The 27,891-nt window shown below is 35.3% G+C and overlaps 1 protein-coding gene across 1 annotated transcript; it reads right to left on the reverse strand.

The window, feature by feature from the left end:
* Positions 1–5,932: 5,932 nt before the first annotated feature.
* On the reverse strand, positions 5,933–26,325 carry LOC103041370 (protein FAM83F). The gene is made up of 5 exons (XM_007231219.4): positions 25,716–26,325; positions 10,686–10,853; positions 9,612–9,733; positions 7,615–8,306; positions 5,933–6,103 (listed from the first exon to the last, which is right to left on the reverse strand). Exons 1-5 carry the CDS (start codon positions 26,211–26,213, stop codon positions 6,057–6,059), a joined length of 1,527 nt encoding a protein of 508 aa, XP_007231281.3. The 5' UTR covers positions 26,214–26,325; the 3' UTR covers positions 5,933–6,056.
* Positions 26,326–27,891: the final 1,566 nt, after the last annotated feature.

Consider the following 27,891-nt stretch of genomic DNA (forward strand, 5'->3'; position numbering starts at 1 on the left):
TTGTTTTATTGTAAATCCAGATAAATTGAGTTTGATAAGCTAAATCAGTATGATCAAGTTTGTTTAAAAAATAGGGAATTCAAACTAGCATAGATTAGAACACCAAGTTATTATAACTAAAGTGGAGCTTGATTTATTTCTAAGGTAGCCCAGGGGGAATCACTACACACTGATGGTGAGTGTTAGTCAGAAACTGTTGGACACACCCAGTATGCAAATAGATTGTGACAGAAGCCAATGGAAAAGAAGCTGCCAATGGCAACAGACTAAACTCAGTTATTATAAGTTGCATCAACTCAAAGATCAAAAATGGACCGCCGGACCAATCCAAAAATAAAGTTTTTCTGCTGATACCAAATTGCCCAAAACTGCTGAAAAGGTGAAGAACATAATTTAGGACAGATTTAGGCTCACATACTGCGGGAGAATGTTTTTTCTCAGATCATTTTTGGTTGTTTGTCAAGTGGTGCTGGGCCTTATTTCCTGTTTCCTGTTGCTATACTTTAGTGTAGAGTTTGTTGCAGCAGATCATATCCTTCGCTCAGTTCCTGAACTGTCCTTCCCTTCTGTGGTTAGAGCTGTTGCTACACACCTTTAAAAACATGCATGATAACACACACACACACACACACACGCAGATACAGAAATACACAAAAACAAAACCAAGCTTTTAAACAGGTATTCCAGAGGTGTCAAGTAATTAAGTACAAATACTTTGTTTCTTTTCTTTAAAAAATGGAGATGTAATAGAGTTTAACTGGCGTATTTATTTTTCAGACGACTTTACTTATTTCTACTCCTTACATTCTAAAAATAGGCTCGATTATTCCTATTTAATTTCAGCTTGTTTGCATTCTGTTAAAAAAAAAACTTTCTGGATAAATCTCACCATCCAGATAAAGTAAAGTTGATAGTGGTTGGATGTAGCGAAGTATAAACACACCATTCCCACACCCTATTGGTATATATGCAATATATCCATCACACCTGCACGTCACATGAACACTCAACGTATGTAGTCTAGTATGAAGAGATTATTTGTGAGTCAAAAGACTAAATAAAACTCTAGAGAAAAAATCCTGAATTAAGCTTCTTTAATAAATATATTTACATTGTTCTAAAATACATTTATTTTTAATCAACATATATACAGCTGAAACAGGGACCCTAGTGTATCCCACATGTTTCAACATTAACATTTTAATATAACATTATAGTCATTATGGATTTTAGAAAAATGTGTTTTGGAGAAGAGGTTAGCGCACTAAGCTTAAATCCTTAATGTCATTTTTCCCTCTCTTACATTACTTTTACTTTTATACTTTAAGTCGTTTTGAAACCAGTACTTTTACACTTTTACCTTAGTAAAAAAACATAAGTTGATATTTAAAACCCTAGTATCTAAACTTCTATACTTTTGACATCTTTGCACACATGTAAACAAACAACCCAATGAGTCCAAAATGAACAAGAAGGAAGTATATACATACATACACTTTTATTGCTAGTTCAAATACATACATACATGCACTTACACAACCTGGACCACTAGAGGGCACACATGCTATATATAACACAGGCTGTACCCAGATAGCAAAGGGAGGTTGAATCAATGTTGATTTTTGGGTTTTTTGGTCGGTTTTGGTTGAATGACCAAAAATCAACCATAAATCAACGTTATTATAGGTTGAAATTATAAACGTTGTTTAACGTTGACAACACAACGTGGAATCAACGTTGTGATTGGTTATGATCTACAACGTAACCCGTAAGACCAAGGGCGTAGGAGCAGGTTTGATATTGGGGGGGACACATTTGCCAATATGAACCCAAGCCCACCCCATAGTTTCTTAGAACAACATTTGTGGAAATTACTTTTAATCACAAATAATAATTTTTTTTCTGTATTTTGTTTTTTATTAGTTAACAAGGTGATTTTACAACCTAAACATGTTACTTCACATTACATTTACTGTTGTAAGAAAAAATTATGCATATACATATACATATGACAAAAATTATCAGTTATCACCTAATATTTAAAATAATATAACAGATTTGGTTATTATTATTATTATTATTATTGTTAGTATTATTGTTAGTATTATTAGTATTATTATTATTATTATTGTTAGTATTATTATTATTAATATTAATAATATTACCATTGTTCAAGAATAATATTAATAATAATAACCGTAATATCATTGTTATTATTGTCGCTGTTATTATTGTTATTAATAATCATAGTAAAAACATAACAATAACAGCGACAATACTATAATTAACAACATATAATAATTATATTATTATTATTATTATTATTATTATTATTATTATTAGAAGTAGTAGTATTATTATATTCCTGTTGCAGGAATTATTTTACGTCGAAAAAACAACCAAAACCGACAATAATCAGATGGTTTATATAATGGTTGAAAGGGGGTTGATTTGCCGTCTGCTTTCAACCAGTTTTCGACGTTGATTCAACGTTGATCAGTATGTGCACATTTGCGTTGAATCAACGTCGGAAATCGACGTTGTTTCAACGGTTCTTCGTTGACGGTTCAACGGTGAATCAACGTTGATTCAACGTCCCTTTGCTATCTGGGTATTAAATAACATTTTCTCATCTCTCACAGTTATTCTCTGTTGCATTCAATATTGCACTAAATCCTTTCACTGAACCTGAAATTTCATTTCATTTTCAATGTGTTTCCTTTTTTCTCCTCAAAAAAAATTATATACAAACATAAAAAAAAAGATCAGACTGGATCATGAATGCTCTAAATTAGTGTTTCTCAACCGCAGCTTTGTGGAGAACTAAAAGTCCTAAAAGGATTAATCTTCAACCCTCCAAAATCTAACACCCCTTTCAGATAATTAAGAACTATTGAATGCAGTAACGAGATGAACTGTAAACCCATACGTTGTTTGAACTCAAATGATTTAAGTCTGTTTTACATAAAATTGGATATTTCTAAACAATACTCAACTATTTTGAGTTAGTTAAACATTTGTGGGCACATATACATTCAAACTGAGATCTTTGAGTTGATAAAACTTATAATAACTGACTTTAGTCTAGTCATTAACAGCTTCTTTTCCATTGGCTTCTGTTACAATCTATTTGCATACTGGGTGTCCAACAGTTTCTGACACTCACCATCAGTGTGTAGAGATTCCCCCTGGGCTACCTTAGAAATAAATCAAGTTCTCCTTTAGTTGTAATAACTTGATGTTCTAAGTTATACTAACTTAAGTTGTCATTACCCATTACCGTATTTTTCGGACTATAAGGCGCACTTAAAAACTTTTAATTTTCACAAAAATTGACAGTGCGTCTTATAATACGGTGCGCCTTTTGTATGGATTTTACTCGTCAGGTTGTAAGGAGCAGTAAACACACACTCCGTGCAGCGTTATACAGAGTTTCAGTGCTATACAGAGTCCAGAGCCGTGCAGCTCCGAGGCTGAGCAGCAAATAGCATTAGCTAGCTTATTCACTGTTCAGAGATCAGTATTATCTAAATTTTACCCGTCAGGTGTAAGGAGCAATAAACACACACTCCGTGCAGAGCCGTGCCGCTCCGAGGCTGGAGCAGCAATAGCATTAGCTAGATGCTAACCGCTTAGCTAGCTAGCTTTTTCACTGTTCAGAGATCAGTATTTTCTAAATTTAGCACTTTTAATACTGCTGGAGCAGTATTATTAGAGTTAGATGCTAATCGCTAAGCGTTCACCGTTCAGAGGTGAGTTATCGGCCTGTAAGTCTGTGCTGCTTTGCCTGGCTAGCATTAGCTAGATGCTAAGCGCTAACTCTCTCAGAGGTGAGTTTTATCAGCCTGTAATCTGCTTGTTTACCGTGTTAAAACAAGCTACGGGGGACGAATCGCTAGCTAATATCTCACTGTCTTACCAGAACACGCAGGATTACTCAGTGTAACGCTGTCGTTTAAGTTTGGGTTAACTTTACTAGTTTAGGTGACTAGCTAGCGTGCTAGCGGATAGCTATGCTAACGCTGGTGCAGCAAGCCTTAGTGGACATCTGGAAATCTAAGCTTACTGTAAATAAACTGAAGCACGTTACTCACCCAAATAAACAGTTTTCAGGAGAGGAATCTGTGTAGATTAATATCCAGCACTCGTTTGACTTTGAAAGAGCTAGATTTGTATACTGAGCCGCTCCACCGGCAAGCGACCACCCCCGGTGGGGGAAGGGAAACATGGCGCCACCCCTGTTCACTTTGATATAGGCACCCTTTCTAGTGTCACTTAACGCGCCTTATAATGCGATGCGCCCTATGTATGGAAAAATAGCAGAAAATAGGCGTTCTTTGATAGTGCGTCTTATAATACGGTGCGCCTTATAGTCCGAAAAATACGGTACTTAACTTTTTTAAGGCAACCTGTTTCCTCAAATGTTTTAAGTAAATTCAACGTATCTGGGCTTACAGTACAGAAAGGTACACTCTATGGTTCTGTATAGCACTGAAAATGGGTTCTTTGGCCAATTGCAATTGTAAACACCTTTTAGTGCTATGTAGAAATATTCTTATAAAGCATCTACAAGAGCCATAAAACACTGTAGATCTGTAGAATGTACTGTGTGCAAGTGTGTAAATGCTGCAGTAGAGAGTGCAATAACACAATCTGTTCCAATACTGCTTTACTACAGACAAAGGCTTTGTAAATTAAGATTTTTAAAAATCCATTTCCAAAACTCAGTTTATTTCAGTTGGTAATTACCAGCTGTAAGCTGTAAACCAATGAATTGTTTACTCTTTGTTTAAACAATATACTTTTACAACATACTAATATATACTTGTATTTTGCAATACTAAAATAACTTTTTTTCAGTTTTTAGTTCATTTGTTTTCCTTAAAATTTTGTACACTGGATTTTGTACCATTTCCTGTTTTTGACTGAAGAGCATAAACGAAAAACAAAAAACAGTGGTATTCTAAAACTCTTGACCAGTGAATATACAGCTCTGAAAAAAAATAGGAGACCAACTTAATGATGATGTTTTTCCTTGATTTTCCCCAATTGAAAACCTCTGGAATATAATCAAAAGGAAGATGGATGATCACAAATCATTTAACCAAACTGAACTGCTTGGATTTTTGCACTAAGAGTGGCATAAAGTTATCAAAAAGCAGTGTGTAAGACTGGTGGAGAAGAACATACCAAGATGCATGAAAACTGTTATTAAAAACCAGGGTTATTCCAGCAAATATTAATTTCTGAACTTTAAACTTAAACCTTTATGAACATGAACTTGTTTTCTTGGCTAAATGCTCTAAATGACAATATATTTAATTGGAATTTAGGAGAAATGTTTGCCGTAATTTATAGAGTAAACAACAATGTTCTTTTTACTCAAAAACATAACTATTACTAGCAAAATCAGAGGAACTGACAGAGAAACTGAAGTGGTCTGTTAATTTGTTTCCAGAGCTGTAGATGTACATGGCCAATCTCACATATGTTTCAATATGTAATAAAAAGCATATGTTATTTATATTGCCATATATCACCCACATCATTTTGTATGGGTGACACAGTATTATGTATGACATAATGGCGTGATATGAGAGTTTATCAGGAGTGCCTAAATCACCAGTGTTTCTACAGTCAGAACCTGATCGCTGACGAAAGGCTGGAAGATGACTAACACAAGCTGTGCTAAAAAACATGTGTTAAAGTTTCCACTGGGCCAGAAATGTACCTCAGCAATATAGCCCTCAGGATATGACTGTCAACAATACAGAGCTTTTACTTTTATTTCATGTGTACCCAAGGAAAGGCTGCAGACTCAGGCCTCGGTCAACACTATTAATGTGATCTGCAGTGCTGAGTAGTGAATGGTGATGCAGTCAGCCTACGAGGCCTAGAAGTAGAAGTAGAAGTAGGAGGAAACGGAGAAGAATACACTAGAAACCTTTAATCAAGATTTCCATTAAACCATTGAAAATCTTTTGTTTGCATCAGAGAGTGTAGTTAATGATCAGAAGTCCTGTGGACACAGTACTGCTAGAGTTAAATCCGGTTTCTCAGGACTGAGAGCATTTATTCTTTGAACGTTTGCGGCCTTTCGAACCTAAAAACACAAAGATAAAACAAACATAAGTGTTTTAATGAGCAGTAATTAAAACACCTTTAATAAAAACAAAATTTAAGTTTGTTAGGCTCAGATTAAATCAAACTTTTGACCATAAGAGTTAAAAACATTAAAGTAATAGTAGATAAAAATCTAAAAAGAGGTCAGTCAACAGGAAAATAATAAGGATTATAGTGACTTACTAAAAGAATTAACTACCCCTTGAACTCTTTAACATTTTGTCACCTTACAGCCACAAACTTAAATGTATTTTATTATTAAGATTTTAAGATTTAAGTGACAGAGCAACACAAAGTAGCACATGATTGTAAGCTGTAATGGAAATGATCAATGGTATTCAAAATTCTAATCAAATAGCTCAAGCTCAGCCTGGTTTGATGGAGATCATCACTAAACAAATATTTTAATGTCTTGCCACAAGTGCTAAATGGGATTTAGGTCAAGACTTTGACTGGGCCATTCTAACACATGTTTCATATTCTTTAACCTAAACCATTCCACTGTAGCTCTGGCTGTATGTTTAGGGCCATCGTCTTGCTGGAAGGTGAATCTCCTTCCCAGTCTTAAGTCTTTTGCAGCCTCAAACAGATTTTCTTCCATGATTGTTCTGTATTAAGCTCCATTTATCTTCCCATCAACTCTGACCAGCTTCCCTGTCCCTGCTGACGAAAAGCATCCCCACCACTATGTTTCATGATGCTGCCACCACCATGTTTTACAGTGGGATGGATGGTGTGTTCAGGGTGATGAGCAATGTTACTTTTCTGCCACTCACAGCATTTTGTGGTCTGATCTGGCCACATCACCTTCTTCTTTTTGTTTGTTGTGCCCTCTACATAGCTTGTGGCAAAATGCAAATGGAATGTCTTAAATTTTTCTTTTAACAATGGTTTTCTTTTTGCCTCTATTCCATAAAGGCCAGATTTTTCTACCTGAGCTGTGGATTTCTGCAGCTCCTCCAGAGTGACCATGGGCCTCTTGACTGCTTCTCTGACTAGGGCTATCCTTGCTTGATCTGACAGTTTGGGTGAACGGCATGTCTTGGAAGGTTTTGTAGTTATAGAATTAATTTTCCATTTTTGGTTGATGAATTGAACAGTGCTGCTTAGGATGCTCAGAGTTTGGAATGTGTTTTTTATCTCTGTTGAGTTCTTTGGTCTTCATGATGCTGTTTGTTCACTAGTGTTCTTTAACAAACCACTGAGGCCTTCACCAAGCAGGTGAACTCTAGTAACTAATTAAGAGACTTATAAAGGCAACTGAGTTCAGAGTAAAGGTGGCTCTAAATACTTAAACACGTCTGACTTTTCCAATTTTAATTTGATTAAAATCTTGAAAATCATGTATAATTTCCGTTCCAACTCACAATCATTTGCTACTTTGTGTTGCTCTATCACTTAAAATCTCAATAAAATATATTTTATAAGTTTGTGGTTAAATATCAGCATATCTGAATGACCTCAAATGGGCACACATGCAACTCTACATACCTTGTTCTGCCTGGCTGTTGACCGTTTGTTGTGATGAGCTGCTTTTCTTATTGAGCTTCTTGTTCTTTGCTTTTGAATGTGGGCTGTTTGTACGATCCTCTAGTGCAGAGTTACTGATAAAAGAGGCACAGGGAGACCCTTCCTCACCAGCTTCCGCTGCTCCTGCACCGTCCTTGCTTTTGCTCTTGGATTTTTGAGAGTTTCGTGTTTTTTTGTTGAAAAGTGAAAACTTTTTCATGGTCCCTTCTGCTGCTGGAGAAGCTGTTCTGGCCAAGGTGTTCATTTTTTCACTGCCCCCCTGTACTGGAGTCCTCTCTGAGGCAAGTTCCTCAGGAGATGCTTCTGCCTGCTTCTTACCAGAGAGGTCAGGCAGGGAGCCTCTGGGTCCGGGAATCTCAGCAAATGCCAGCATGTACTTTGGGTTGTAGTATTTGTGTTCTGGCACTTTCAGGGTTCCCGCGTCTCCCAGGCTGACTTGGAAGCGAGAGGTGGCGGGTAAAGTGGGCCGTTTGGGTACGGGCGCCCGGCCCAGGGTCCCGGTGTTGGTTTTACTGATGTGGAATTCTTTAAAGAGGTCTAGCTTTTCCGAGATCGCGTAAAGCTCCCTGAAGTCGTTGTCATAGAAGTCGACTATCTGGCCGGACATTATGGTGATCATGTTCCGGTCCATACGAGACGATGACCAAGAAAAGCTACAGAAAGTGAGAAAAACTTTCTTTAATATTACATCATTTTCTTTCTTTTTTTGTGGTTTCAATGTACAAAAACATACACACAATCAATATCAATACAAAGTGCCTTTTGTATTTGAAGCATAGTTGTAGTAATTTCATATAAACACTTTTTAAAATACTTATTCTGAATGAAACCATTATTACAAATATAGAGGAATGTTAACTGCCAATTTATAAAAAATGTTGTTTTATTTATACAGTTTACTTTGATTTTTAAATAACATTTTTTTTTATTATCACCAATTTTCAAATCCTCTTTGTCCCACAGAATGAAATTATCCCATAGGTAGAATTTGTTACCAATGTCTTGCATTTGGATTTTTTTCAAAAAGCCCTTTAGGCTAAAATGTTATTATTTAAATAAGCTTTTTATAGATTAGTTTCAATATCTGGGCTGAAGAGTATGCTTTAAAACATTAATTAAAAAAACAACAACTTTTTTTTACCTTAAAAAACTGAACTGTGGTATAGGCGTGAATGATGTGTTTGTGTACTTTGGTATGCAGAAACATCACAATATGCAGATCATTTGGCACTCAGCCAATCAGCTCTCCCTCCTGCCCTGCCTCTAAACCCATACATCACTCAGTGGCCCTCCCAAACTACCCCTCCCATTTTTTTGCCTTTTTCAAATTTAAGCTAAGTGTGGAGTCAGAAAAATCAAGGGGTTTAGTGCCCTCCAAAGTAGTGAGTAGAAGAGCTTAGCTTTACTTTTTAACATGTTTCACTGCTCTAGGAAAACTGATTCAACTCATATAGGGCCTGAAATGGAGCGATGGATTAAAGGATTAGAAGTAAGAGCCACTTCAATTAAATAATACATAGTTCATTTATTTATTCATTCATGTGTTAACCTCAGCTGGGCCTGTCACAATAACTACTATTTTTGAAAGTATATATTGTCCCAAAAATAATAGCAATTACCAATATTATTGTCAGTTTGGCCACTGATACATATAATATAATTTATTTATTTATTTTTTAATAATCAAGTGAAATACAAACATTTTTAAATATCCAAAATAAATAATATATTTTTTTATAAAGTAGGCATTCACCAGCTCATTTCACCATAATGGGCTCACTTTGCTAAGTTAGCAAAATGGGTACTAACTCAATATTGTAATTACTATGACAGGCCTAACCACAGCATATTATTAATCAACAGTATCTGCAAACAGATTCAAAACAATTAGTGGCATAACTGCTGTTCTAAAATAGTAATGCCTTGAAATCCAAACCACACAAAAACAAACCACCTACCTGTACGATCCAAACATGACTTTGTCTCCGTCTATAAGCATGTATTTGCTGCATAAGCTCCCAGGGATCCTTCCAAATGACAGACCCATTCCTATGCCTCTCACCGTCCGCGTCCGAATGTACTGGAAGAATTTAAATTACATAGTGATTACTCAGTTTATCTTTCAGCTTCAATCTGCACATGGTTTATTTTTGGCATTCATAATAGAGCTATAATAGATATTATAGTTATTTTTGCTTAGTACAGTAGGTTTAGTACAGTAAGATAAAATACAGTGACCTCATGGGATAAAGTCCAAGCTTTATGTCCCTTTCTAGTGATCTACGATATTGGCATAGACATAGAAGAAGAATTTTCAATTTACACAAAAAAAGAAAAAAAGAGGGAAGCATTATTGTAAATTGGTGGCTTCCAAACACTTTAGCAATGATTTTGTAACCTTTTCCAGCCTGATGAGCATCAACAAATCTTTTTTCTGAGTGCCACGATATACTTCCACAAATGTGTTGTGAAAAGCAGACTTTAATTGATCCTTGTTCTTTAAATAAAAAGGTTCTTCCCATTTACACTTGATTGTCATCTTGTTGATTAAAGACTCTAAATTCACCATCAAACGAACTGCTAATCCTAGAGGTTCACATACTTTTGCCACTCAAATATGACACAAATATGTAACATTGGGTCATTTTCCTCAATATTTTTGTCTCATTTGTCTCATGAGTTCTTTATCTACTTTAAGGACATGTGTGAGAATCTGATGATGATTTAGGTCAAATTTATGCAGAAATACAGAAATTCTACAGGGTTTACAAACTTTCAAGCACCACTTTACTGTAGATGCTCCAACACAAAGATTAAACTGACAAACACTAGAGTCTGTTAACAAAAGGCACCTTTTAGTATGCAGTTATTAGTTCTAATGCATTAGTTGCATTAGTGTCCCACAGGGTTCTATTATAGGGTTTATGAAGCTGTATCTGACAGTAATGTTACAGTAAAGCAGTTAAAACACTTAAATACATACAGATTCTTATAGTTAAAATAAGACACCCATCAGAGTGTATTGTGCTCACCTGTAGCTGCTGAGAGTTGACCTGCAGTCTGTTGCACATGTCAAGGAAATGCGGAACCCCCTGAATGTCCAGTATGATGTAGACGGGCACCCTGCGCTTGGACGAAGCGTCCAGTAGATCCTGCAGGATCTGGAGATCTGTGAGGAGGTCCATTACGATGGCAATAACCTGCAGAAATACACAACAGAGCAGAAAGTTGATTTTCTTGAACAAGCTAAAAGCAAGCAGGAAGATCTTTATTTGTGTCCTGTAGTTTTAGGTTTTACGTTGAGATAATAAACGAGATAATAAAGTAAAATAAAGAAATATTAAATAAGAGACATAGTAAACAGAAAATGAAAAGAAAATTATATATTACACCTTTTTTAAGCTAGAACATCATAGTGTGAACTGCTATCATTCAAAACAGAGGAGCAGAAGGGCCCCGGCTGTTAACTTGATTAACTTGATAAACAGGAATTTACAACAGAAACCAAATGTTTGACTCTATATAGAGTCTAATTAGCTATGAATCTAATAATACACTGAAAAAAGAGAATTGTTGGACCAACTTAAAAAAAATTACTTCAATTGGTAACACATAAATAAATTAAGTTAACAAGTTAGATCAACACAATTCCTTTAAGTTAGCTCAACGTAATTATTTGATTACTTTCAAGTTGACAGTTTTCATTATCTCAACTTAAATTTAAGGCAAATCAACTTAAATTATCCAGTTTATCCAACTTAATTACGTGCTTCATAATTTTAAAGTACAATGTAAAACTTTTCAAGTTGTTTAAACTCAGCAATATAAGTTCTCCTGCTGCCTTAAAATGCTGAGTTAACTCAATGTGGTATTCTCAACATATTTGGTATATTATTATTTAACTGCAAATACTGACAGTATAATACTGGAGTAAACTCAAAGAGTGAACTCTGTAGCTCAAAGCCAGCATACTGTGATCACTAGAAACACAGAATAAAGTTAATGTGCTCTTACAGCCCACAAACACTGAGACCTGGCAATCAAGTTATATTATAATATTGCACGCCTAGGATAAGGTAGCTTTGGGCAACAGACAACACAAAGATGGTAAGTAAGGAAGAGGCCACACCCAATATGCAGATATATGGTGCCAGGAGCCTATAGGAAAGCTGCATGAACCAAGACTCTAGGAAGAGCATTGACACAGGTAGTGACTTAAAGTTGGTTCAAATCACATTTTTTCATTGGTTCAACCAACATTTTTAAGTTTTCAGGTTGAAGTTCTCTGAACTCATTTTATTGAGTTATACTGGCCGATAAGTTCACTCCACTTAATAATATTAGTTTCCACTGACTAAAACACAGAATCACTTTTTAGAGTGTACGCTGCCACTGCAAAATGTGCATTCGTTACTGTAGTTTCAGTATCCTCAACCTGGCATTTGGACAGAAGGTAGAGGTTAGATTGTCTCCCCAAAACCGACCCGATGCCCAACCTGAACAGACAAGACAATGGAAACTTTTGGAGGCAGAAATCAGAAAGTACAGGAACCTTAGATAAACACACTTTCTTCTCAGGAAATGAACCAGCATTTACACTTAAGCTGCAGCGCTGTGTGTAACAGTTTCATTACTGTTTATTTTTTATTAACCTCATTCGGAACAGATTTTATTATTTATAAAACTGAGAATTTTATTTATAAAGGTTTACTGTAGTTTAAAGCTCCACTTATTAGTAAATGTTGAGTTTAAATTGGGCTTGGGCTTATAATGAACAGATTTCTTCATTCAAACAACTGGGAATATTTTTCAGCCCTTTAGAACCTGAAATATAGCTTTTCCAAGACAAACTACATCATAGAATGAAGACACCATATTTTACATTTATTTTTTTTACCTTTCTGTTTTTAAAACCCAATAAATCTGACATAAAATGTATTTTAATATTTTTGTTTAGCAAATTTCCCCTTTTAAACACACCAGTCAAAAGTTTATTATTAAAGTTCATATTAGTGGTGTTAAGTGAGTGACAAATTGATCAAATTAGTCACAATAGGATTCTGTGATTAGTCATGAGTATTCACATTTTTTCTTTGTTAAGACTAAGCTTTTGATTATGTTTATTTAATTGTGAATAAAATAATCAGTATTAGAAACACTTAGATGTGTATTATTGGTGCCTTTAAATCCCTTAAAAATAATTGGGTAACAATTTACAAAAACCATACATCAGTTAACAGTACTTATGACAAAATGTCTTAACTAACTAATAACTGACCCAAGTTAAGCCAATACTAATCATTAGAAATATATTTACCGACGTCTCAATTCACTTTTATTTACAATATTCATAATCATTAAATTTTTTTTATGATTAATAATGTCTTAATTAGTGTTTGTTAAATGGATAAGTAATGTCTCAACTAATTATTTACTATGTTAATTTCTGTCATAATTACTGCTAGTTGTGACCCATATTGTAAAATGTTCTCAATTATTGTATTAAACACAACAATATTCTGTGACTAAATCATGGATAAAATCATGATTACATTTTTTTTAAATGCTGGTCCTGAACTGTATTTTTGGTAAAGACACAGTAATAATGGTCTAGTGTAATATACACCTGACAGACTAGATCCTTTATTACTGTATTATAATATATCAGGGTACTTCTGATGCCTTTTAAACTGGGATACTGTAATGTGCTACTTTATGAGTTACTGAGTTTAACTGAGAGTTTTAAGGGAGAAAATAAACGATAGTGTAGCTCCATATTCCACATGGAGCTTGAAAACAGCTTATAAAAAACAAGCTGCTCGAAAAACAGATTGGAAACACAAGTGTGACAGGAAGAAAGAGCATAAAAGTCAGCATAAATTGAAGTTAATCTACATTCTGAACTCAACAGTAAGGGTTGTAATATCACTAAATAAATCTGCTAATGCATCACCAGGCTCTGTCAATTTTGTCACGAGATTCAGTTGTTAAAAAAATTAAGGCGTTAAAGTTTCCAGATTAACTACATGTTAAATACGTATGTGTCCCTTAATGGTTTCATACTTGAAATATTAATATACATTAATAGAATATACAATATGCAGAAAATAAATTAAATTAAGAAATAAAGAAAAACACTGTAAGAGAAGGAGTGTACAAACTTTTCACTGATACTGTATAAATTACCTGGTCAAAAATCATATTGGTATCAAGTGTGAACCACATGACACAGCACCAGCACAGACTGAATATGGGCATAATAAACATGCTCAGGACTTTTACTCTGACATGTCCAACAAACATGGCTTAAAATAAACAAGTGTATTTACTGAAATGACTGATATACAGCAGTACGTGTAAAGGTCACTGTGTGTTTTGATAAGGATTTAGGTTAGAGATTACCTAGAGTATCTGAGTTCATATCGTCAGGAGGAACGTCTAGAAAAGCTGTCTGAGTTCTGAAAATTCAAAATATGTGAGGTTGTTAAACTGGAACTTCTGCAATGCTGCTTCTTTACATGTCATTTGTCACATGCAGGAAATACAGTAAATTAAACCTGTTAAGCACAACATTATGACCACCTCCTTGTTTCTACAGCTATTAGACATTTGATTTAGCTCTACTTATAATAAGGGCACTTAGTAGTTCTGTATTTACATTGTAATTGTAGGCCTAAAGTGCTGCTATATGATCAGTGGAGCCAAACAAAATATAGGATACTGGGTGTAGAAACAAGGAGCTGGTCATAATGTTATGACCATCTGTGTCGGATTATAATCTGGGTTTGGATAGTTTGGTTTAGAATAGGCTACTGTTGGATGGTTATTATACTGAAGTATGACTCACCTGAAGCACAGCTAATCATTTTATGGCACGTTCCAGGAACATTAGCATTAGCTTCATATGCTAGCTGCAATCTGTGTACAGTAGCTGCAGCTTAGCAGGTGCTAAATAAAGCAGATTTATTTCACATTTAGAGTCAGAGTGTTTCATCTTCCAGCTTCTGCTGTTTCAAAGCAATGTAATTAATATTATGCTATAAGTATAGAGGTGATTTATTATATATGTTAGCTAGATTCAAGTTCCAGGTAGAAGAATAGCTTCCTATTAGTTAATTCATCTGATACTAATCAAATCAATGTTAATAAATTCAAGACATTCTTTTTTTTGGGTGCATCTTTTAATGTTAATAATGGAATCTTTAAACAAGCTCTATTAACATCAACCCATAGGCATGACTTAATATTGATTTGTCATATTCAATCAATGCTCATTTAGGTTTTGAAAGTTTGGGAATTTTCTACACTTACAATGGCTTTAGGCAAAAGGTGCCTCACACAAATATCAATAAAAATAATGATTATTATTTATATTTCCCTTTTCTACACTGCAAGATCACAGTTTAATTTGAAAAAAAGTTTACTACACACAATACGTATAAAACAATAAAATTGATACACATAAAAAAACATAATGTGCACAAATAAACCAATTCTGACATAGATTGGAGACAGTTGGAGATCAATGTTGTGTCGATGCCTTAGAGATGGAAAAGTGAAAAGTAAATGATTTAACATACTTTTGTTGACTGAATTGTGGCCAACTTTGCTGATTGAGCTGCTTGTTACCAAGTAAAAATACTTATTTGTAGGTTCCGGAATATTTTCATTTTAATGGAAAATAGTCTTCAGTTATTAACATAAAGGGCTCTTTTTTAGTGATCTATAGGCGAGCCATCAACCGCACACAATGCAGCATGATTTAGGATGTGTCGTTGTTTCTGTGGTATCTTGAGGACACAAAAATTCACCTTATGCGGTTTGAAATGCGCAAAAGCATAAAGTAAATCTCTTAATTATTCATAAGTGTGTTTTGGGCGTAACATGAAATAAATCATCAGCTTATCACTTGCCACTCCATTTAAGAGCCAGGTGCACTCTGACTTTGGCGGATTGATATTTTCATGGCGTAGCACTTCTGTTCTTCTCAGCAGAGGACATTGACCTGCAGTATGTGTTCACATTATGAAGGTGCATGAGCAGGTCATTTACATGCGCAACAATGCTATTTTATTTAATATTCTACTTATTGTTGATGTAAAAGTTGGGTTTGCAAATGTGTGTGTGTAACGAGCATAGCTAAGATAGCAATGAAAATCTGACGGGTGACTGCTGTCAAGGTTTAAAGCAGTCAATGGTGCTTCTGTGGTTTACACTGCCAAGATAGCAATACGCCAAAAATTTACCTGAACAAACCTTATTCTTCCAGACCATCATGCCCATCGGCCTAGATATTTTCCTAAACTTTGTCATTATTTCAACGATGCAGACACAAAGTGTGAAAACAGACTGTTGTCGGGGTGTATGGTAGAAATGAGCTTTGCGACATACCCTAAATTGCAAACATAGTTTGAATCAATTCCATTGCTACTACAAAAAAGGTGCTGCACTGTTTTTTGACTGATTCTTTCTATGGTTCATGAGTTTATGAGAAGAATACTATACAGCCTAAAAAAAGTCCAATGTAGTTACCCTGAATTTACTGTAAGAAGTGCCTTAACTTGTTACCCAAGTTGTGGGATAAATCAGTCTAAATATAGCTAATTGTTTTTATTGTGAGAGCTCAATTATTATTTAATTAATGTAACAATGCTTATACGTAAGTACATGTTTAGAATTCCAATCTCCACTGCTAAGAACTTATATGGTAATGTTCAGTTTAAGTGAAAGTAATAAGTACTTCCAAGAAACAGCACAGAGCAGACTAGAGGTCAGATTGTTTGTATTGAATTTGCTGTGTTAGCACAGTTGCGTGTCCTACGGCACACCCACACATTTACCTTCAATCATCAGATTTCCCCGTGGCTTTTCAAACAGAAAGAAAAACTGTCAAAACCTTTTCCGGCTCACTGGAATCCTTTTTGTGGTTCAAGTTACACTCGTTTTAAACCAGTTTGAAGTGTTAAGATGAATACCTGTGGTTGGTCTGAGGAATTTAGTTGGGTCACAGTAGCGTTATGAATCAGGTGTTTTGGAAATGTAATAAAATTGTAAAGGATAAGAGTGTGATAAGTCCCAAAGGCAGTCAGTATTGCAGGCCTCTGGGTGTGTTTGACTAGCTGGGATCTAATATGTTGACATAACACAATCTGTGATGACTGTGCTAATGTAAATTTATGTTGTCCATTCGTCCATGTTGTAAATACAACACATTTATAGAAAGCGGAGAGTGGGGCACATAAATAAAGTGGACTAGTAGATGATAAACACTAGACTAGAGCTAGTTAGTCACATTTTAAAGGCTCTAATGCACATTTTTAGAGTGAGCGAGTGAACTGTCCAAGCTCTGTACTGTACAATTATCTACAGCACTGCTAACTAACACACTGCTCTTCCTCCCTCAGTGTGTCCCAATTCAGGGGCTAGTAGTGGTGCGACTAGACTGTCCCATTTCAAAAGCTCCTTCGAACGCAGCCGACAAATGCAGACTACTTTTCCTTGGAAATGAAGGATCCACCGCGTGCATCCTTCACAGCCTACAGTATCCCAAGATTCATTGCTTGCCGGCTTATTTCAGCAAAAAGTATATCTAGTATTATGTAGTTTATAGATATATAAATACTTATAGATATTATAAATATTACTTATATATTATATCATTTATATTATTTAGTTATAATACTAATATATATATATATATATATATATATATATATATATATATATATATTAGTATTATTTAGTATATATGTAGTATCATGTTTATGTTGTTATATGTTGTAGTTTATAGATATATAAAATAATAAAATAAAAATACTATATATATATATATATATATATAGTATTTTTATATCTATAAACAAAATAATACTATATATATATACTATATATAAACGAAATAATACTTTATTCTAATTTATTCTTTTTTTTCAACTTTATTTCAAATGCCCTTTTATTTGTTTATGTTCCGCTCCACCCACCCATTAACACATTTAAAACATTTAAAACATTTAAGTAACTGTACAGTTAATTAACCTGGACTTAATTAATTTGGTATTTTCTCCTGCTCATTTCTCAGCTCTGACTTGGTTGTGGCGGGTAGAATCTCAAACAGGAAACAGGAAACTACTGTTATATACTATTTATACTGTCATTCCATCTCAATCACCATCAATATTGCACTATTGTCTTCCGTCTTACGTATGTTTATTGTGTCTTGTTGTATTGTACATATAGTGTCTCCCACTCTTTTATATTATATATCTATTTATTTTTTACTTATATTTCTATTTCTATTTCCCCCCCACACTACTGCACCTTGTTTCTGTCTCATGTATGTCTATTTGTGTCCCTGCTGTATTGTACCCATAGTGTCTCCCATTCTCTTTTATTATATCTATTATCTAACCTGCTGTAAATTTGGGAAGAAGAGTAACGTAATTTCAATTCTCTGTATGTCCTGTACATATGCAGTATTGACAATAAAACTACTTGACTTGACATACTCTGTAGGGTAGACTGTCCCATTTCAGTACTGCCATCGCAGCCTACCCATCCTTCGAAGGACACACCTTCGTAGACCGCGTCCTTCGAAGCATGCAGCTCCTGAATTGGGACACACTGCCTCTCTGTGAGGGTGTCTGTGTGCGTCCATTAATCAGTTCCCCCTGGTCAGTCTGTCAGTACACAGGAACAAATATCAGAGTTGTAATATTGAGCAACATGCATTAATTTAACCGATTCACCAGGAACAGCCATCACCGCACATTTTAAACTATAATTTGTAACTATTATTTTTCATCTATAATTTTCTTTAACTAACTTTTGTAAAGTACATGTTTACAGTTTTTTTTGTACTAAGTTGCCTCAGTGTACTCAGAGAATTGTGACGAGGTGTTTCTGTCTGATATTTGATTTTATAAAAATTCCATATATTTAAGAAAAGATGTACACTGTAAACCCATACGTTGTTTGAACTCAAATGATTTAAGTCTGTTTTACATAAAATGTAATTTTTAAACAATACTCAACAATTGGGGGGGGGGGTCAGACGTTTTGGGCAGGAGTTCGTGAGAAGAGACACAGGAAAAAAGGAGGAAGATGGGGAGAAGGTGGGTGTGAATTTGTTTGACATGCAGTTAAAGAGGAAGTGAGGGTTTTTACAGAGCTGAGTGGGACGAGTAAAGAGTGTGGACCAATCTCCCAATATTAAATTATACTCATAACTCCAACTTGGATGAGTTCTTTCCTTTTTTTTCTGCATTGCCAAAGTATCGGCTTGGGACGCGGTATCGGCAGATACACAGCAAATTCAGTTTTTTTTGGAATAAACTCCCTGAGAGTTAATATCAACTCATTTTAAGTGTATATGCATGACCATCGAATACACTATATAACAGAGTTAAAGTAACTCTTTTCTGGGAGTTGGACTTTTAACTCAGTTCAGGAGTTAAATCTGAACTGTTGTGGGAGTTAAAATATTTATCCCATCTAGAGTAAAATACAGATCTCAGCTGGAGTTTATTTCACTACAAACTGCTTCACAGTGTTTGTAATTAATGAAACAAATTGTGTTATTAAACTAATATTATTTTAAAACCCTTGAACATTTAGAAGTAAAAATTACCGCAAAAAGCATTATTACTGAGTACAATATCAATTTCATAATAAAAAATATATGCCAGCATATATTTTTTCAATGCATTTCTCAGTGCAGTAGCAGCACTTTGTCACACTTATCAGAGCAGTAGTTGTTAACTTGCTCTTCTAACCAACAACACCTCAACTAGGCAAACAACCATAATAAGAAACATAATAAAACACCCCATGGAAGAAGCCCTGGTGGGCAAGACTTCACACTGATGGTGAGCTTGGATTGGGGGACACGCCCATTAGAGAGTTCAGTCACGCTCCTCAACACCTTGGAATAAACTCTGAAATAAACTCTACACCACCAAAGAGTTCCCCTCAACTCAACTTGTAGTTTAAGCTGGAGAATAAACTCACACAATTTAACACTTTTTTAACACATTTATTTTAACTCTCAAAATCAAATGACTCGTGCTTGGGAGCAAAAAATGTGATAGGGACATTTACTAATTTTGACCTAGAAAAATATTGATTTAAGGCATTTTTTTCCTTGAATGCACAACTACAAGTGACCCTCTGTAAAGGTTCCAGAACTTTGTGAAAACAAACTACCAAAATAGAACAAAGAACACTATAACAAATGATTAATATAATTTGTATAAAACATTTTGCATATGGTTTGCAAAGGGTTACTGTGTTGGCCTAAATTGGTATATTTACATATTTTTTTGCATACTAAGTTTCTGCCTAACTGAATTATTTAGCTGTCAACAAAGACATTCAGAGTGTTTTGATGTCAAATGCCCCATTCAGGAGAAATTCAAGAGAAACCCATTCAGATTTCTTTATAATGGAGGTGGCAGGAACCAGGGATGCCCCGCCCACCCATCACCAGATAATGGCTCTCATTTTGGTTGAAAGTGAAAGGTGGAAAAAAAAACTTTATTTAAGGAGCGTACCTTTATTTTTTCTTTCACTTTCAACTAAAATGTGATTCATTTGTATTCATTATTTACTCAATAGCCAAAATCAGTAGTTAACCCACATCATTAGATTTATAGTTTAGGGAGGAAAAAACATATATGCAGCTCTGGAAAAGAATTAAGAGGCCACTTCAATTTCTGAATCAGTTTCTCTGATTTTGCTATTTATAGGTATATGTTTGACAACTACGGACATGTCTCCCAAATTTTAAACAAAAAAATTTAATCAGTTTTTATGCATCTTGGCACGTCCTCCTTCACCTTTTTTTGACCTGTGCATATTTTCCTGAATGTACTCTGAATTTTTATTTCACACCAAATTATTTTAGCAAAACTATTATAAAACATATCAGGGCATCAGGAAATTGATATTTGTTTAGTTGTATATCATAGTCTTTTGTAATATAGCTTTTAGAAGCATTAAACTTTTCAAACATCCAATTCAATTCTACAAGCTTCTCTACAGCACTGTAAACTGTAACAAACCTCCTATAAAACTTTTTATTTAATCTGCAGTTACACAACAACTTTTTTATATCTTATTTGGCAAAGAATACTGCATTTACAAATTTAAAACATTTACATTTAGGGTATTTAGCAGATACCCTTATCCAGAGTGACTTACAAAAACCTATAACTAATGAAACCCTATAAATATTTTAGCTATAATAGTAAAGAGGTTTTACGTCAGGCCAAAGCTAACGTACTGTGTTGCTAGAAAGTTTGTGAAATCGTAAATCAAATTTTCTATATTTCTGCGTAAATATGACCTAAACATCATCTGATTTTTAGTCCTAAAAGTAGATCCCTGTGCTAAAAAAAGAGAACCCAGTTAAATCAATTAGACACAAATATTATATTTGCCTTTTATTTATTAAGGGAAATGTCCAATATTCCATATTTCTAAGAGTAAGGACTTCTGATGATGTTTTGGGTCATATTTATGCAGAAAAATAAAAAAGGGGTTCACAACTTTTCAAGCAACAATGTAAAACATATCAGACTATCAGGAAATATTCAGCTCTGGAAAAAAATAAGAGACCACTTAAAACGATGAGGTTCTTTGATTTTACCACATTGAAAACCTCTGGAATATAATCAAGAGGAAGATGGATGATCACAAGCCATCAAACCAAACTGAACTGCTTGACTTTTTGCACCAGGAGTAAAGGCTATCCAAAAGCAGTGTGTAAGACTGGTGGAGGAGAACATGCCAAAATGCATAAAACCTGTGATTAAAACTTTATGAATATGAACTTGTTTTCTTTGAATTATTTAAGGTCTGAAAGCTCTGCATCTTTTTTGGTATTTCAGCCATTTCTCATTTTCTGCAAATAAATGCTCTAAATGACAATATTTTATTTGGAATTTGGGAGAAATATTGTCCGTAGTTTATAGACTAAAACAATCATGTTTATAAACACCTATAAATAGCAAAATCGGACAAATTGATTTAGAAACTGAAGTGGTCTCTTCATTTTTCCAGAGCTGTATATCTGTTAAATTGTATTGCATAGCCTTTTAGATATAGCTAATTAAAATAGCTTTTAAAGCATTTAACTCTTCAGACAGCCACTTCTCTTCTATTGGATTCTCTAAAATCCTGCATTTTATATTATACCACTCTGAATGACTTTTGTTTGCAATTTATTGATGAACAAAACAAAATTAGTTTTGTTTGCAATTTATTGATGAATAAAACAGAATTGGTTACATCTATTTATTGAGATACTTTGTACATTAGTTTACGAAAAACAGAACAGAAGTGCTGGGTCACTCATGAGTATAAGCAAACGGAAAAAAAAAAATATGTATTTAATAGTTGAGAAAAACAAGGAATACCAAGGAGCTATATAAGAACTTAGTTCTGATCAAAGCTGAGAAAGTGTTTCTTCATTTGAACAAACTGGAAAAAGCACAAGTAAAAGCTTTCCTTCCTCATTCTGATGACGAAGGAACAGTTAGGGATTACCCGCGGTAAACTCCCTTGTTAAGCTGGTCAGACTGATCACCTGACCCACTGTTATTAATAGGTAATAATGATTCATTAACTAATGATTAAACAGCACTTTAGAAGAAACATTTACTCTCTGTGTAAAACAGGAGACTTTAAACGTCACTAAGCGCATATCTTAAGTATCTCAGGCATTGGGTCACTGTAAGAAACCTCCCCTGAAATCTTTCAAATGCGCAGATATTTAAACAGTACATGTAAACAGTAATTTCAAGAGTGTTATATCTTATTTGGGATAGAATACTGCCTTTACCAAGTTACCACCTACAGTGGTGCGTCATCTGGGTCAGTATGGCTTGCAAACATTGATGGAACCATGAATTCTGAATTATATCAGAGAATTCTAAAGGAGAATGCCGGGATATCTGTCCTTGAACTGAAGGTGGATCACGCAGCAAGACAATGACCCTAAGCACACAAGTTGTTCTACCAAAGAATTATTCAAGAAGAATAAAGTTGATGTTTTAGGATGGCCAAGTCAAAGTCCTGACCATAATTTAATAGAAATGTTATGAAAGGAAGTGAAACGAGCAGTTAATGTGAAGAAACCCAACAACATCCCAGAATTGAAGCGGTTCTGTATGGAGAAACGAGACACTGATAACTTTGAAAGTGGATTGTTTATATACACAGTGCCTTGATGTATTTCTTTAGGCACCGGCGTCTTGAAACTAAGTAACAATAAGTTAATAAATCAATAGCTGGAACTCATGCATTTCCACTGAATTACTTTTGTTCTCAGTGCCTGTCAGGCCCCTCACAATTCTACCAGTGGGGTTTGGAGCTACTCTGAGCTTTCTATTGATGTAAAAATACACAGTAAAATCCACAGTGTTAAAATCACAGTGTAAACGTGTTTTAACTCTCTGGGAGTTTTTCTAACAACCCTCAGTAATAAACAATCCACAGAGTTGGTGTTATTATATTATGTAGTTAAAATTCAACTCTAACAGGCTCCGCCTCTTGATTCTGCAGTGTGTGTGTGTGATTTAGCTTAGTTGTGTTGGTTCCCCTGATGGAGTGTTATTCACCCTCTTGGTGTTGGGTTGGATGGTAAATATGGGTCTCCATCCAAGAGTTACTGTGTTATAATGGGAGAACCACTGCTTTTTTTGGGCAGTTTTTGATGGTATCCCTTGCTCTAAATAAAGCTTAGATAGTATAAAAAGGTAATTTATTCTGTGGTATAGCTTACATTTTATAATGTTTTATAGCTACTCTAGTATATAGTTTGTTGTGTGAAAGTCAGAAAATACACAAAAATAAATTCGAACCAACTTAAAAAATTTAATTTAACAATTTAATCAACAATTGTTTTACCCTGTTTTACAATCTAACAGTGTTGAATAAACTCTAAAATATTAAGACTGATGAAAGTTACATAGGGTTAATATATGATTCTATACGGTGTAGAATTAACTCTAAAATGTTAACTCTTGTCGTAGAGTTATTTTAACACTATAGTGAGTGGGACCATATTTTATCTAGGACAGTGTCAAATTAAACTCTTACAGAGTTAATTTGACACTGTCAATTTTGCTGTGTAGCAACTTATTTGTTTGAGAAATGCTATGCCCCTATCTCTAACATTGTAAGTCTGTTGGGAGCATTGGCTAAAAGCGCTGTATTTCAGAATGCTGGGAGTGAACAGAGGTGGGCTATTTGACAAAAGTTTGTACTTGTTATCGTATTTCACTTAAACCTAAGACAATTTCACACCAGAGTTCTCCTTTAAGAACCACAGCTCAAAACTCTAGGACACCACAGAGTTCCAGTGAAGTGCAGGTTTACCGGATTAATGTAGCTCTACTCCCACACCCCAAATCCAGACAAAGTAAGTGTATATTTCAGTGGAACTGATCACATTCTACTCAGTGACACTTTCACATTCTTCTGTGTTTTTTTTAAATCATCTTGTGCTGTTGAGTATTTCCTTATACCATGGAAGGGGTGTAACTGAGGCAAGCAAAACTGAAGAGTCATAAGTCCTAAAGCAGTTCAGCAGTAAACTGACTCACGTAGATACAAGTCTACACGTGCCTCCTTAACCTCAACCTCTGCTCTACTGGAAATCAGCCTGGAAATCAAGCCTGCAGCACTGTGGTCAATATCTGACCTCCGCATACTCCTGATTTCTGTCTTGCCCTGCTAAAAAATTATCCTGGTCATTCAGAAAAAAACATTCCCTATGGCAATATTGTAAGAAAAATAAGAATGATGTTTTATTGGATCATTTTACTTGATAAATGAATGATTATGTATAATATTTTTGTCTATTTTGTTCTCTTTATCTACTTTAGGACTTCGTGAAAAAATCTATAGATGTTTTAGGTCATATTGCAGAAATATACAAAACTTTAAAGGGTTCACAAACTGTATCACTGTAGTAATGCAGCAGTATGGGAACTTTACATCATATACACAGTTCACACAATATCTGCTGATTCCAGATGCCAGATGTTGCCATTGTTTTTCTGTCCACATAATGCAGATAAATCAGTGTTTACAGTCCACCTTGTTCTCATTAATTCCAACACACAAGATCCATCCCATCAGCTCATTCCCAAGCCTTATTAAGGTTGGAATTGGGGTAACACCTTGTTGTTGTGCCATATTGTATCATGCACAATATTAATGCTACAAACAAAAATGCTTTTAAAACAAACAGAAAAAATAATATTGTGATAATGGTAGTATTCTGTATTTTCTTTTTGTAAATGTTAAAACATTTTCTGGTCTTGGTCTTGATCCTGGGATACTTCTGCTTCCGGCCTTGCCCTGCTAAAAAATCTAGGGGGTCATCCAGAAAAAAACATACCCTATTGTCACTGTGCAATGAAAAAAAAGTATCTCCAAAACAGCAACTTTACATGAGAGAGATAAAACCTTTTTTTCAAAAAAATATTTTAATTTTAAAGTATTTCTTTTGATCCATTCATCAAGAAGCGTTGGCACAGTGTAATCCTGCAGGCACATAACAGTATTAGACCTTATCCTGATGTAATCCTTATCCTGGTCAAAACCAACATTCGACCAGAAATGAACGTCTATTGATGTTGTTGTCCAGATCATCAAAAATCAACAAAAACATCCCAAGATTGAGACCAAAACCAAATATATATATATATTTTTTTACATTTACAAATACAAAATACATTATTACATGACAAATTACATAACAAAGAAGTTATATTTTCACCTGCTAAAACAATTTTTTTTTCAAGTTATGCAAAAAACGTGATTAAAAATCTGTATTAGTTCTTAGCTGGTGGAAATTATTTCAGGTAAGAAAAAGTGTAAAATATGAAAATCACTGCCACATAAAATATAGGGTATGTTTATTTGTCTGGATGATCAGCTGGTCTTCAGCTGTATTTGTTTTTTAGCAGGGTGGTCTTGAATACAGCACTAGTGTGTAGTGCATCTACTGTTTTTGATACTTTATGGAACTTTCTATTCTCTCCAGTGGGACTCACCTTGCTGGCCTCCTGGATGAGTCTCCGGACGACCTCCTTCACGTGCGGCCCGTTCTCTTTGGGCGGGTGGGTGTGGACCGCGACGCGCGTGACCCCCCGAAAAAAGCCCCCGTGCGGCCACCCCAGGTCCAGCCCCGGGACCTCCGTGTCCGACATCTGCGGCCAGTACGTGGAGCGCAGCGAGGGCGCGTCTCCGGCGCGACCCCGCGCGGACCGCTCTGCCTCTGGCGCGGTCTCGCGCTTCTCCTCCTCCTCCTGGGTCTCCTCGTTCGTGTCGTACTGCAGCACCGAGCTCCTGATCACTTTGATCTCGCGCGCGGACAGGAAGTCTTTGGCCTTGTCTTCGGCCAGGCGCGTCTTGAACGCCCCGTCCCCCTCGCGCAGGAGGATCTCCAGAGCCACGCGGTGCTCCTCGCTGTAGTAGAACTCGGGCTTCGACTCGGGGATGTTCTCGTTCACGTGCCCATCTTCCATAAACGCGAGCTGGGACTCGGCCATGGCTCGCGGCGGCTCGCGGGTACCGACGCAGGTCCGGTACGAGCGCTCGTGCTGACGTGTGTTTAGTTCACAGTGCTGTCTTGAGCTCACCTGTGTGATACTTTCAGGTAAACCCAGGTAAGGCAAAGTTGAAGCGAGGCGGGTTGTGGGCGGGGTGTGATATGTAAATAACACCACGCTCATTGGCTCCCTTCCTGCACCAAAGTGTGTCAAGGTGTTTCAGCACGTGGGGCTATTTAAAGTTGCATGGAATACTTACTAAAATGTTTCAGATGTTCAGAGCTGAAAACGTCCATTCGCACAAAAACAACAACAAACTAAATTCCATACTAGGAGTGGACAGAACCTACACTCTCACTATTCACACTAAAGCCCTAACTGGACAGGATTAGTTTCTCAGGGGGTTCTGGGGTAATTTTCTCCTTTATGGGGGGTCCTCTGTGATTTTATTCCCGCCTGGAACGACCATATATGTGTTTTCTCAAATGTTCTCTTGAGAAAATTACAGACTGAATGTTTACCATGCTTACTATTAAAAAAATATTCAACCCTGTCACACTGGAATAATCCTTTTTGGAACTCTACAATTAATATGGCAGTCCGAATAAAAATATAAAAGACTAATAAAAGCTAAATGTTAATGCGTAATTTGGGAAATCAATAATTGTGCAGATAAATAGATTCATAATGTATTAAAATGTGTATTGTCCCGTCTTCCTTGTTATTCCTTTTGTCCCAGTCACTCTGATCTCATCCCTGATATGATATTATCGTTTTTAATATTTTGCTGATAAGAAGAAATATATGATAAATGTTTATTGGACTGTTTGCATTATTTACAGGACAGTCAGGAAAAAAATATAAAAGCCTAATAAAAACTACATAAAAAACATAATTTAACAACAAATTTAACAACAAACTAGAAGATGTTGCAGCTCTTTGGAGGTGGTCTGTGGATTGTCCTTGACTGTTCTCACCATTCTTCTTCTCTGCCTTTCTGATATTTTTCTTGGCCCGCCACTTCTGGACTTAACAAGAACTGTCCCTGTGGTCTTCCGTTTCCTTACTATGTTCCTCACAGTGGAAACTGACAGGTTAAATCTCTGAGACAACTTTTTGTATCCTTCCCCTGAACAACTATGTTGAACAATCTTTGTTTTTATATCATTTGAGAGTTGTTTTGATGAGCCCATGATGCCACTCTTCAGAGGAGATTCAAATAGGAGAACAACTTGCAATTGGTTACCAAACCAATTTTGTGCAACTCAGTAAAAAGTAGTTTCCTAATAGATTAATTAATTTAATAATTAATTAGATTCCTAATAGGTTATAGATTTTAATTTTGGTTTAATGCATATTGCACATTTTCTGTTTGTACAATAAACCTCATTTCAATCCTGAAATATTACTGTGTCCATCAGTTATTAGATATATCAAACTGAAATGGCTGTTGCAAACACCGAAATATTTAGAACTAAAAACGATTAAGATTAATAGGGGTACTCAAACTTTTTCATATGACTGTAATTAACCTCATAGCGTAAATTACATTTGTTGAACTATTTCTATATTTAAAATAATATTTAGTTTGCAAAATAGAAAACAAAATGAATTATGGCCCTCCTGCAATACCTGCCCATACCTGTCTTTTGAATTTTTTGTTGATGAAAACATATCT

The sequence above is a fragment of the Astyanax mexicanus genome, chromosome 5 (assembly GCF_023375975.1).
Source record: "Astyanax mexicanus isolate ESR-SI-001 chromosome 5, AstMex3_surface, whole genome shotgun sequence".
Taxonomy (NCBI): Eukaryota; Metazoa; Chordata; class Actinopteri; order Characiformes; family Acestrorhamphidae; genus Astyanax; species Astyanax mexicanus.

Bases quoted from the DNA above. Each gene is read 5' to 3' on its own strand.
- LOC103041370 (XM_007231219.4), bottom strand. From the start codon at position 26,213: ATGGCCGAGTCCCAGCTCGCGTTTATGGAAGATGGGCACGTGAACGAG. The intron at 8,307-9,611 runs GTAGGTGGTTTG...CACTTTCTGTAG, and splicing joins GTCATGTTTGGATCGTACAG to CTTTTCTTGGTCATCGTCTC. The intron at 6,104-7,614 runs GTATGTAGAGTT...TTGTGTTTTTAG, and splicing joins CAACAGCCAGGCAGAACAAG to GTTCGAAAGGCCGCAAACGT.